The sequence below is a fragment of the Bufo gargarizans genome, chromosome 3 (assembly GCF_014858855.1).
Source record: "Bufo gargarizans isolate SCDJY-AF-19 chromosome 3, ASM1485885v1, whole genome shotgun sequence".
In the NCBI taxonomy this organism is placed as follows: Eukaryota; Metazoa; Chordata; class Amphibia; order Anura; family Bufonidae; genus Bufo; species Bufo gargarizans.
The window spans coordinates 313,287,832-313,300,893 of record NC_058082.1 but is presented as its reverse complement, the minus strand read 5'-3'; the positions used below and the strand labels follow the sequence as shown (position 1 = coordinate 313,300,893).

At 42.7% G+C, this 13,062-nt stretch overlaps 1 protein-coding gene across 2 annotated transcripts in view; it reads right to left on the bottom strand.

Annotated features, from left to right (window-relative positions):
- Positions 1-564: 564 nt before the first annotated feature.
- The window catches only part of TBC1D32 (TBC1 domain family member 32), a 64,618-nt gene continuing 52,120 nt past the window's right edge, over positions 565-13,062 (bottom strand). For both annotated transcript variants that reach the window (XM_044287281.1, XM_044287282.1), the window contains exons 27-34: positions 12,929-13,051; positions 10,821-10,904; positions 10,170-10,233; positions 8,909-9,024; positions 7,107-7,261; positions 5,672-5,812; positions 4,943-5,131; positions 565-1,670 (exon numbers count right to left, since the gene is read on the bottom strand). In XM_044287281.1, coding sequence (XP_044143216.1) covers positions 1,560-1,670; positions 4,943-5,131; positions 5,672-5,812; positions 7,107-7,261; positions 8,909-9,024; positions 10,170-10,233; positions 10,821-10,904; positions 12,929-13,051 — 983 coding nt within the window. In that variant the 3' untranslated portion in view covers positions 565-1,559. The remainder of the gene's footprint in view (positions 1,671-4,942; positions 5,132-5,671; positions 5,813-7,106; positions 7,262-8,908; positions 9,025-10,169; positions 10,234-10,820; positions 10,905-12,928; positions 13,052-13,062) is intronic.

The following is a 13,062-nucleotide window of genomic DNA, read 5'->3' as shown; positions in this document are numbered from 1 at the left end:
GTGAAAAAAAAAAGTGACAGTTTGCACTGATCACTTTTTTCTTTTCACTTGTGATTGACAGGGGTGATCAAAGGGGTGATCAAAGGGTTAATTGGGGTTCAGGGGGGTGATCAGGGGCTATAGTGTAGTGTTTGGTGTACTCACTGTGAAGCCTGCTCCTCTGCTGGATCCAACCGACGAAAAGAACCAGCAGAGGAGCAGTCAGCCATATAACAGATCATATTTACTAATATGATCTGCTATCTGGCACTTTGATTGGATTTTTTAAAAATCAGCAACCTGCCAGCCACGATCATTGGCTGGCAGGTTGCTGACGAAATACTGCTGTGTGAAATGCCGGCGCGAACTGTGCATGTGCGCGTGCATATTCGCGTCATCTCGCGAGATGACGCGTATATGCGTGACTGTGCGCACCGCTGCCACCTCCGGAACGCACATGTGCGTTAGGCGGTCCGGAGGTGGTTAAGATACATACAGTATTTTAAGGTGCGTGGCCAACCAGCAACACCAAGTAATAATATCGAATCGGCACAAATATTGTGGTAAAGCAGAACTAAGAACAAAAACCTTAAAAATAAATTAGTTTATTTTTACAAAAATAATGATTATTATTATTATTAGCCATATTTATACAGCGTAATGCAAATGTTCTATCCAAACACATTCAACATCAGACAAAACACTAAGGTTGGCATCTTAAGAGTACGGTTATAAGGAAAGCTGCTAATATCACTCACTCCGGTTCTCAGAACTAGAACATAATACACATATAAAGAACATATGGTGTACAAGTGAGTACATGTTTAGGTCTAATTCACACAGCCATATTTTACGCTCTTGTGCCATCCGGTTTGCACCTGCATAGCACATGGACCCAATAAAAGTGCGATTCACGCGTCAGCTGTCCGTGCACAGAAACTTGCACCATAATAGTCCATTTTCTGTCCTAGACTAATCCAATCAAATGAAAGGGTCCGTAAAATATAGTTGCACCCGGTTGCCACACAGACATCTAGATACAGTATGTCCGTGTTGTGTGGACAGAAATCAGAACAACCGTGTGAATCCAGTCTACATGCGTATTCCACCTTTTATTCCCTTTAAAGGGCATCTGTCAGCAGATTTGTACCCATGACACTGGCTGACCTGTTACATGTGCGCTCGGCAGCTGAACTCATCTGTGTTGGTGCCATGTTCGTATGTGCCCGCATGACTGCATCTGCTGTGCCCTCTCCACTTTTATTGACAGGACCAGACATGTTGACGTTTTCACTGCCTGGCCCTGTCAATTAAAGTGTGCGGCAGTTGCAGAGAGAGCAGAGCCTCTAGGTGTAATGACAACGTCCCTGTTGCTTGTAGAGACTCACTGGCATATATTATAAGATCATATGTCTCAGCGATGCAATCACATATGAACATGGCACCAACACAGATGCCTTCAGCTGCCAAGCGCACATGTAACAGGTCAGCCAGTGTCATAGGTACAAATCTGCTGACAGATGCCCTTTAAACATCACAGTCTCTGAGAAGGTTGGTATTTTTTCCTGTGGCTTGGTCAATTACGTGCAGCATTTTTTCATTTCTTTTAAGACCATTGGCCTGTAAACTTGCTCTAGGCTTTCCATGAATTCCAAATAATCGCCAACTTTAAATCCATGAATTGCTTCTTCCTGTTTGGAAATAAAACATAATATAAAATCGGGCACCATATACCTTGAAATCAATCCAGCTGGACACTGGAGGTGTCTGCTTGGCAGCTAAATGCAACCCCATTTGTCCCATGTTGATCGGTGGTCCCAATCCAGAGATATAAGCAATTAGGCAGATTAGCCCCTTAGTGCAACAGGGGTGCTCTGTTGCACCTGAAGCTTCTCTCACTTTAAGTGCCAGTTGTGCCTGCCTGGCTCTGAGGGCCAAGCAGTGTAGAGGTAATAGTGTTCTTGTGACCGAGTGCCTCTTTGATCGGCGCACATGCTGTACAGTATTGAAGCTCTCCAGGCAGATGGATGCATGCGCACTACAAGTTCAATCAGCCCAGTAAGCTTCAGTACTATACAGTGCGTGGGGTGATCAAAGAGGCGCATGTGCAGCCGCAAAATTTCAGGGCTGGGCACAATTATCCCTAGAGTGCCTGGCCCTGTTACTGCGAGAGGGAGGGGGTGTTGGGGGGATACTACTTATCAGTGAAAATAGTAAAACTACTTAAAGGGTAACTGTCAAGTTTTCATTAAAAAAATTCAAATAATATATTTTTTTTAGCATATGTTACTGCTGCAGCAGCATTATACATATCTTTAGTTTGTTCACATACCATTGTTTTCCTTGAGTTTTTCCCTTAGTTACGGCTGTTTAAACATTTACAATGAGGACCTTCTCAAGATGGCTCCTCTGCCAGTTCTCTGAGGCCTTTCCCTCACTTCCCATACACACTTGCTGTATCCAGCAGCTCCTTGCCAGCCAATCAGACTGGATTACTGAGACACGCCTCCTCACTGTGAAGCCTAATGCCTGGGTGTAACGTTACATTACCCTACTTCGTGAGATTTCCCTACCTCCTAACTTCCGGTCGCACTGCTAATGACATGAGGAGGCTTTCCAGAGTTTTGTCGATCTGCGTATGCGCAAAAGGACAGTTTAGGGAAAATCTCACAGCGGAGTTCAGCTGCACAGCCTCAGTAGGGAAATATTACGGCCCAGTGCGCAAGCGCGGCTTACTCCAGAACATCCATCCGATCTCAGCGCCTGCGCAGTGTGGGGGTAGGGAGATCTAATGGCCATATTTTCTGTTAAATAAATATATATATATATATATATATATATATATGCGCAAGCAGACAACCTATATATATATATATATGTTTATTTATTTAACAGAAAATATGGCCATGAGATCTCCCTACCCCCACATTGCGCAGGCGCAGAGATTGGATGAATGTTCTGGAGTTAGCCGAGCTTGCGCACTGGGCCGTAATATTTCCCTACTGAGGTTCTCCGGCGCATGCGCAGTGTCCCAGTGTGCAGCTGAACTCCGCTGTGAGATTTTCCCTAAACTGTCCTTTTGCGCATGCGCAGATCGATAAAACTCAGACATGCCTCCTCACGTTATTAGCGGTGCGACCGGAAGTTAGGAGGTAGGGAAATCTCACAAAGTAGGGTAATGTAACTTTACACAGGCATGCAGTGTGAAGGACCGCCCCTCTGTCTTCCTGTCTTCTTAGCCAGAGACAGATAAGCGCTAGCAACGGTCTTTTAACCCCTTAGTGACCAAGCACATTTTAAAAAAATTGCATTCCAAGAGCTAGAACTTTTTTTTTTTTTTTCATAAATGTACTTGTATGAGGTCTTATTTTTTTGCAAGACAAGTTATAGTTTTTAATGCACCATTTTAAGTACATGTAATGATTGATTAAAGCCAGCCGTTTAGCTAAAACCCCCTTTGTTTACGTCAGTAAAAACACATATGGGTGGTCACTAAGGACCAGTGGAAAGGGACAGAGGACATTAATGAAAGCTGTTATTATAAGGTAATTACAGATCTTTTGACAATCATTAACTCAGGTATACATGCCTAGCTCTAATAAACTAGCAAATAAAACAAATATGACAGTTACCCTTTAACAGACACTTTATTGCAGGGCACCCCCACCGATTCGAGCCGCTGTTGCATCACGTGACCACCAGACTTCTACAGCTGCTGTGTCAGTCGGAGGTATGTCTTTCCATAGGAGTCTCATAGATTTGCCTACAGTACCTTACTTCTGGCTGGCGCGCTTTTGGTCCGGTGGTCACATATGATGTGTACTTTTCTCCTGCAATGGAGCAGCTGGTAAGGGTGCGTTCACATCTCCAAATGCCGGCTGTTGGCCAGACAAAAAACTGTTGCATGCAAAGTTTTTTGTCCAGCCGAAACCCGGCATTTATGCCGGAAATCAGCCGGATCACCACCGGATCTCATTGCAGTCAATGGGGATCAGGCGGTAAAGTAGCACCGCCGGATCCTGTGATATCTGGCAGGATGCTCTGTGCTGGAACAGCCTGCTGGATCTCCTAATGGAGATGTGAACGAAGCCTTAAGGTGCTGCACTTTAGTAGCCCCTCTCATGTTGGTTACAATACAAAAACTGAGTGCTTATTTTAAATAGCTGGCATGTAATGGCACATATACCTGCACCAGACGAGGCTTCTGCTGAAGATTACAGCTGATCACTAGGAGATAAACTAAGGCTTCTTTTTAAAAAGCGGGTAATTTAATTTCATTACACCATAGGAAAAAAAGCTCTTCACATCATTTACTTTTCTGCTGAGAATTCCATACATTTGAATACGGTTGTCAGATCCATTCACTTCAGTCAGGCAAATGAGGTCCAAAAGATTGAAGTCAGGACTGCTCTCCATTTGTAGGAGTTCTTTTTAAAAGTGAGCACCCACTTGAATGGGAGAAGGGCACTGCCGCTACAATCTAGACAGTGTGCCTGCACCCCCACCGATCAGCTATTTGTGAGAATAGGTCATTATTGGTATACACTGCACAACCCCTTTAAGGGCACAATAGCACAGTCTACCCCACTACTGTGTCCTCCAAAAACGGTGTAACCTGAAGCTCCCAGATCATAATGGAAAATCTGTAATATGGCTCCACACATAGTGTGTGACATTTAACCCTTCAGCCCCCCTCAGAGCTTGGCTGTGATCTTGGCACCCCTTATAGCTACACCCCTGCTAAAAATAGAGGTATATTTTATGCATTGTGATGACCCCTTGTTAGGCCACTATTTTAGAAGTTGGGACTCATGTATTCTTGTTGGACTGAACAGGGCCACCTAAATGTTCCTTTTCAGAGACAACTCAGAAGAAGGGAAGATACTTATTCACTATGGAGTCCTTCAGGGTCTCTACTGAATAATTCTAGGTTTACCAGGCATGTCATCTGGATTACACTCACTTTCAGGAAGACCTGTAAATCTTGGGTTTGGGTATGTTGTAGGATCTCTTGCTGAAGGTGTTTGAATACGGCAATGCACATGTAGACCTGGTAATCTGCTCCAAGGAGAATACATACTCCCAGATAATGACAGATCTCACCCCAGTCCAGGTAGTTCCAGAAACATTGACTCAGCCAGTGCTGACAGATCTGAAACAAAGCAAAGCGCATGAAAGAAATGTGAAACATGGAATTCTAGGACTGGGATTGGATTTTCCTGTAGGGTTTAGATTGCCTACAAGAATTAAAAGAAAACGGGAAAACAAATTTTTTTGGTTTTTAAATGCCAAAGCAGCATAATTAAAGGACCTGTCTTTCTGTACATTCCCCTGTGGGTCTATGCCTATGGCATCCTGTTTGACCATACAGATCACCAATGACTGGCTGTAGAGGAGACGTGTCACCTATGCGTCACATAACCCAGTGTCCTGATGTATGGGTGACATGTCACCACTGCGGCCAATCGTTAGCTGCAGCAGCCACATGATCTGCATACAAACCGGATGTTGATGAAGGGAGACCTGTGGCACCCAAGGGGAGCGAATGAGCCACAACACAACGGGTGGGAGGGAAGGTCAGGTAAGTATGATTATTCCCACCGTGGGTCCGCAGAAAAAGTCCCCAAGGGTGAACAAGCTCTTTAATTCTATGGCAGCCTTAACAGGCAAAAAGAGTATCAGCCATTATTACCTGGGAGGGAGTGAAACCAGACATCCGAAATGCTGAAAACACAAGCGGTACCTCTGTCTTCATCAGCATCTCTACATAATGAGCAGTGCAAAAATATATCGGATGGATTCCAGCTGCTCTTATATCCACCAGCAAGTGTTTCTGAAACATATGAAAGAGGAATACATAGAAGCGACCCAGGTTTAGAAGAGGAAATGCCATCTCATCATGTAAGTTCACCAATTGTGCGATTACAATTACGCTTAGCACTGGCGCATTGGACTGCAGAAGAAGTTGTACCATGCATTCTCACTAGGTTCCCACCACTTTCAGAAATGTAATAAAAAAATGCTGTATGCCAACCACATGCTCTTTAACGGGTCCGTTCACACAAAGGATAAAACAGCCACCGCTGCTCTGCAGTTTTTGCCGTGCGTTTTCGTGCAGACCCGCTCTAGGTTTAGATCCACTGAATGTAATGGGACCGCTGGGTGACCGCGCCGAGAATGGACCTGTACATTCTTGGAGCAGTCTTTAAAACCACATGGCAAAACCTTTCGGCCGCGTGAACTGCAGCACAGCCTTCCATTGAATAGAATCCGAATCCGTGCTGAAACCCAGGCCCAAACTCCTACATCTGAACATACCCTAACACATCCTTTTTTAAATAATGGAAGTAAATATCCTTTTATCCTTTTTTTCTTTTAACAGAGGCAAATGGAGATATAGAAAGCAATGGGATACTTTATAAAGATGTTAAAATATGATTATTTAGGTTAAAACTATACAAAAATTGTGAAAGAGGCCCTAAAGTAACATTTTCTGTTGCAGTTTGGACTAACCTGACAGATGTCGGGGATAAGAAACGCTGGCATGATGGAAGTCAGTATGACAAGTCTTTTGTTCTCAAGGTGGATAAACTGCTGCCAGAGGTGTTCGACAGCGGCTTGTTTTCCTTTCCTTAGGGTCCATTCACACGTCAGTCAGTGTTTTGCCGATCCGCAAAACACGGACACCGGCAATGTGCAATCCGCAATTTGCAGACCGCACATGGCCGACACTATACTAGAAATGCGGACAAGAATAGGACATGTTCTATTTTTTTCAGAAACGGAATTGCGTATCCCGAAAATACAGATCCCGGAAATGCGGATGTGGGTCTGTTCCAAGCCAATTGAAAGTGAACGGGTCCGCACCCGTTCCGCAAATTGCGGAACAGATGCAGACCAAATTACGGATGTGTGAACAGACCCTTATGGACAGCCTATGCACACTCAGCCTAGCCAAACACGCATGTGTTTGGGGGTTGTATTTTTTTACGTTACACACCCTCCTGTGCCTAGGGAAGGCGCCTATGGGAATGCCTACTTGCACTAAGACTATTCCCCTATTTTGGTGTAATGCATCCTGTGCTTTGCATATTGGAGTGAGACAAAGGGTGTGTAGGACTACTTACAGAATTATGCAGACGTGGAAGCCACAGATATGCTGAGGTGAGGAGACTGGAGAATCTCTGCAGAAACGTGAATGTCTTTTCAGCATCCCCTGACATTATTAAGAACATAGAAGATGCAAACCAATCAAGGCCAGGATAGCCTCCTTGTAAATATTCTAATGCAAGAAATGTCAAGGAACGTGAAGACTGGACTTGGAATCTGCTGTGACTATAAGAGTATTAGATGACGATATACAGCACGTATCATATTGCAATGGCCGCAATTATAAGAAATGGCAACATAGTGTACACAAACATGTAAGAACATATTTTCTAGCTGCCACTTGGCATTATCACCGATTCATGTTACAGTGAATTAGACTTTTTGTGGTCCACAACACGGGCATGACGACAATATGGTCGTGTGAATGAGCCCTCAGTCTTCTTCCTGAGCTGGAGCATCTCATTTGCCATTTATCATTAATATGGGAGAATTACACTGACAACTGTCCACACAATGGCAATCAAAGGTAATATATTCCCCTATTACTCATATTATAGTCATTATCTTGGGTGACCTTTACATTGCAAGATGTGCAACAGTTGAACCGATCACCTCTTTTGAAATGCCTGTTTTAGTAAGTAATTGTTTTCCACATGAAATTACAATTCGGGAGTATATGTTGTGCTAGTCCTATTATTTCTGCCTAACATTTGTGAATAACAGTACAATGGAGTGTTACCAGTTGGGTGTGTGTCCATCTATTGTCCAATACGGTCCAATCAGTGCTGTCAGTATCAGACTGTACAGGGACACCCCCCAACTGGTAACACCCAGTTGTACCTTTACTCATAAATTTCTAGCAGGAATAATAAAGGAAGGCCATAAGAATAGATGTTCCAAAAAGGGTATTACAGGCGGAATGCAAGTCATTACTAAAACAGAAATGTCCGGAGAGGGGACAGGTCCTCTTTAAGAAAAAAATAAAATAAAAATAAAATAGAATTGGACAAGCACTATCACTAAACAAGAGGGTTTATACTCGTTGTTTGTGTAGAAGGGAACCATGTCACCTTTACAGGGTATGTTCCGGGATTTTAATATTGATGACCTATCCTCAGGATAGGCCATCAATATCTGCACAGCTGGTTGAAAAGAAGGCCACGCTCCCGTGCAGCCTTCCCTTCATTGTTTACCTGCTCGTCGTCGACATTGCATCGGTGCATCCCATTCACTTCTATGGGGCAGCTCCTTCCTATACACTTATTGAGAGGCAGAGACCTGGTTCCACAAACAGTCCCCATGATTCTTGCGCTGGGATGTAAATACAAGGTGCAGGTCACAGATCGCAACTGCTCTGGAGGAGTCAAAATGCACCCAGAACTTCATCATCTGACTTATGTAACGCAGTAAGGTTGAAGGCTGGTGTTATATTTGTTTTTGTGAAACCAGAAAACCCCTTTAACGGGACAATTCCTTAAAAAAAATATTAAGCACATATTCACAACTTCTATGTATATTTGATGTATTCTACATCCTGTCCTGACTCTTCCTCTTTGGATTTCTCAGAGCCTACACACCAAAAGTAATCTGAGACGGAGTGGTTGCTATGGCCATACCGTCTGACAACCTCATTGGAAACATTACGGCAGAGTATTACCAGCAACTAGGTTGCCAGGCATAAACTAAGCTTGGACTGCACCAGAGGGGGTACTGGCACACTTACACATTTCTCATTTTGGGCTGTGGAATTAATCACATTTATTTTTTTTACAAACTTAGGTTCAGCACTCTCCAATATATTACTGAATCAAAAGGATACGTAACGGAGAACTGACAGATACTTGCTGCTGTTGAAGGAAAGTTTCACACCGTTGAAGTACCCGAGTAAGATCTTGCTCTTTGCTACCTGTCAGAACACCTAGGTGTCTACCATACCTGGGCAAACAGAAGAAAGATGAAAAAAAGAGAGCATTACAAATGTACAGGGATCCAAACATAAAAATAGACAGAAATAGGAAAATCAGTGACCTAAAAAGTGCAATACACGTAGGCACCCAGAGAAGTAGGCAATTTCCTTCTCCCACATGGGATGGAGGTTCACCTAGAAGGTGAGGAATAACTACCCAGGTAAAGAGAGGTTTTAATTCTGCACTTTACAAAAATTCAACATGGTCCTGAATAGGAAACAGACTGAATACAACCATGGTCAAAATGACCACCAGGTGGACAATCATATAAAATCATAAATTTTTCCATTCATTCTCCCACATTTTGTGCAGCTGTTTGTACCTCCCGACAGTTTCTGTCTTGATGGACATTTTGTGCTCTGTGCTACACCTCAAGGACATGCACCTACCTATGGTTCCTTAAAATGACCACCAATAGGGCAGTCGTATAAAAGTAAAACTATCTGCCCCAGCTTCCACCTAATGCTGCCTTCAGTTCTCATCTAGCCCTATAGCACACGCCTTTAGACAACAATGAGCTGTCCAATTGATAAAACCCATTATCATATACCCAGTGGCGTACATAGAGAAGTAAGTGCCCCATAGCAAGGATCACACCAGGCCCCCCACACAGGACAGAGGGGTTTCTGCCTAAACCCTTTCAGTGACCCTTGGGCCATTCATCCACTGCCTCATTGCTAAAAGTTGTTCCTTTAGGGGGTAGAGTCCTGACCAAGTTTTCACCTCCAGTAGAAGAGGGGATGATCCCATATACCCCTTGAGGAAATTCTGAGTTACAGATGGGGGTGCTCTATTCAGGATCTTCATCTCATGGTCAGAGTGAAGAATGGTTACAAAGGCATCTCTCAGTCTAAAGAACCTGACCTATCCTACATTATAAAGACAACCTATTGATTTAAATGAGCTGCAGGGAAATTGAACCCTTACTGGTAGATTTCCAACAATCTAGAGCTGATCACTGGAGGTCCCAGCAAGAGGACACTTTTTGAGAAGCCATTGTCAAGAGATCCATCTAACAAGTAATGAGTAGACAGCCCCTTTAATGCCGAGTGCCATACATTCTCAAAAGGCATCAGGAACCTACATTTTCCATAAAATGTACAGATACTTTACCTGATAACAATCTTTACGCCCAGTTGCTGGGATGGAGTAAGACTTTCATTTGGTAAATGTGAATCTGGATTTAAAAAAAATCTAAATTATATTAGAAATCCAATTCATACATTGCAGTTAAAGAGAATGCAAAAGCAAAGTATACTACATAGCAGAGTCCAGAAAAAAAAAAAAAAAAAAATGCTACACAGATACAGTTTTTTTTTTTCAACAGAACCCTATGGTGATGGATACCACCGTACAGCATCCGTTTAACATATACATGTGTGTGTATGTTAACCATGGGAGAAAAAAGTTATGTGAACATAGGCTTAGAACCATGATCTTGTGGCCATGCTGCAGTTGTTGTGAACTGCCAGTATGGTTTATGTCGTACTCACATAGTATTTTATCTGATACATTTTTAATGTTGATTTTATTAGAGAAAACGTAAGAATCATCACATTATAGCCCCTTTAGTTGAAGATGTGTATATATTGTGCGGAAGATTTATGAAAATTATGGTATTGTGCAAACTAAGCGCCTGCATCTCCCACTCGTGTAGTGTATTTTACATTTACCGACATGGAAAATGTCCCCGACACTGAGGATATGCTACAAAGTAACAGTTTATAAAGACTAAAACCTCAAGAAATAAACAAATCAACGTACCTTTATATTCAGAACGTTCAAATACACAGTGGGATGGAATGTCATAAACGTGAGATATGAACTTCTCTAATAATTCTCCATATACTACAAGAAGCAAAAGAAATACAAGTGTTTATTAACAGTACAGTACAACATGTGATGACATATAAATGCCCACGCTATCCTTATTACACAGTAGGTAGGAACTATTATAGTCCACTCTCTTAGTCCCGGCCTACTATGTAATATCATATAGTCCACTCTCTGCTTAGTCCCTGCCTACTATGTAATATCATAGTCCACTCTCTCTTTAGTCCCTGCCTACTATGTAATATCATAGTCCACTCTCTGCTTAGTCTGTGCCTACTATGTAATATCATAGTCCACTCTCTGCTTAGTCCGTGCCTACTATGTAATATCATAGTCCATGCTCTCCTTAGTCCCTGCCTACTATGTAATATCATAGTCCACGCTCTCTTTAGTCCGTGCCTACTATGTAATATCATAGTCCACTCTCTCCTTAGTCCCGGCCTACTATGTAATATCATAGTCCACTCTCAGCTTAGTCCGTGCCTACTATGTAATATCATAGTCCACGCTCTCCTTAGTCCCTGCCTACTATGTAATATCATAGTCCACGCTCTTTTTATTCCGTGCCTACTATGTAATATCATAGTCCACGCTCTCCTTAGTCCCTGCCTACTAAGTAATATTATAGTCCACACTCTCCTTAGTCCCTGCCTACTATGTAATATCATAGTCTACGCTCTCCTTAGTCCCTGCCTACTATGTAATATCATAGTCCACGATCTCCTTAGTCCCTACAGACTATGTTATATTATAGTCCACTCTCTCCTTAGTCCCTGCCTACTAAGTAATATTATAGTCCACGCTCTCCTTAGTCCCTGCCTACTATGTAATATCATAGTCCACTCTCTCCTTAGTCCCTGCCTACTATGTAATATCATAGTCCACTCTCTCCTTAGTCCCTGCCTACTATGTAATATCATAGTCCACTCTCTCCTTAGTCCCTGCCTACTATGTAATATCATAGTCCACTCTCTCCTTAGTCCCTGCCTACTATGTAATATCATAGTCCACTCTCTCCTTAGTCCCTGCCTACTATGTAATATCATAGTCCACTCTCTCCTTAGTCCCTGCCTACTATGTAATATCATATTCCACTCTCTCATTAGTCCCTACAGACTATGTTATATTATAGTCCACGCTCTCCTTAGTCCCTACCGACTATGTAATATCATTGTCCATGCTCTCCTTAGTCTCTACTTACTATGTAATATCATAGTCCATGCTCTCCTTAATCCCTACCTATGTAATATTACAGTCCAAGCTCTATTACCAGTATATTAAGTGTATGAGCACTGGTGCTATCTATGACATGAAACAAGGGAACTGAAAGACATGCTGAATATGTGGCAGTGGATTTTACAAAGGCAATGGTGGAGACTTATTAAAACTGGTGTAAAAGAAAACTGGCTTAGTTGCCCACAGCAACCAATCAGATTCCACCTTTTATTTTTCAGAGCTCCTTAGGAAAATGAAAGGTAAAATCTGATTGGCTGCTATAGATTACTAAGCCAGTTTTCCATTACACTAGTTTTGATAAGTCTCCCCTATTGTGTGCAGCATTCCCAAACCAGAGCAGAAGCCAGGGGATATTCTACCATGGTTTTACAATGTGAATGCCACAGACCAGCTCATGGTGTAATCCCATTAAATGGAGCTAAACCTCGAGCGGACACGCACTATGGTTTCCAGCAGCATCCATCCTGACACTATACCAAAAAAGGACATGTCCTTTCTTGGCAAGATCGTGGTTATAAACTGCGGACGCACAAAGTGCAGTGCGGTCTCCTGTTGACAACAGGGGGCAAGATTTAGCACTGCTGCTGGTGGCTTTTTGGCACGGAATGCTGAATGGGGCCTGTGACAAGTCTGAGGTTTTGTCATCATACCATAAAAGTTTAATCCCTTTGCATTTGACGTGTCTATTGGGGGCTCATTTCCCTTCCCCCACCCAGCAGGCAAATTAATAGAGGGGATTAGGATGAGCATTCTGCCAAGATCTACGGTATATAAATATATATAATAAAACACACAGCACTCACCGGGTCCTCTTAACACTCCAGGCCTGGTTTTAATCGTTTTACAGAATAGTCTTTTACAATTGTCTAACCAAGTAACTTTTTGGTCTGTGCTTCCAGATGAAAGAAACCTCAAGAGTTCATGGTCTAGAAGAATA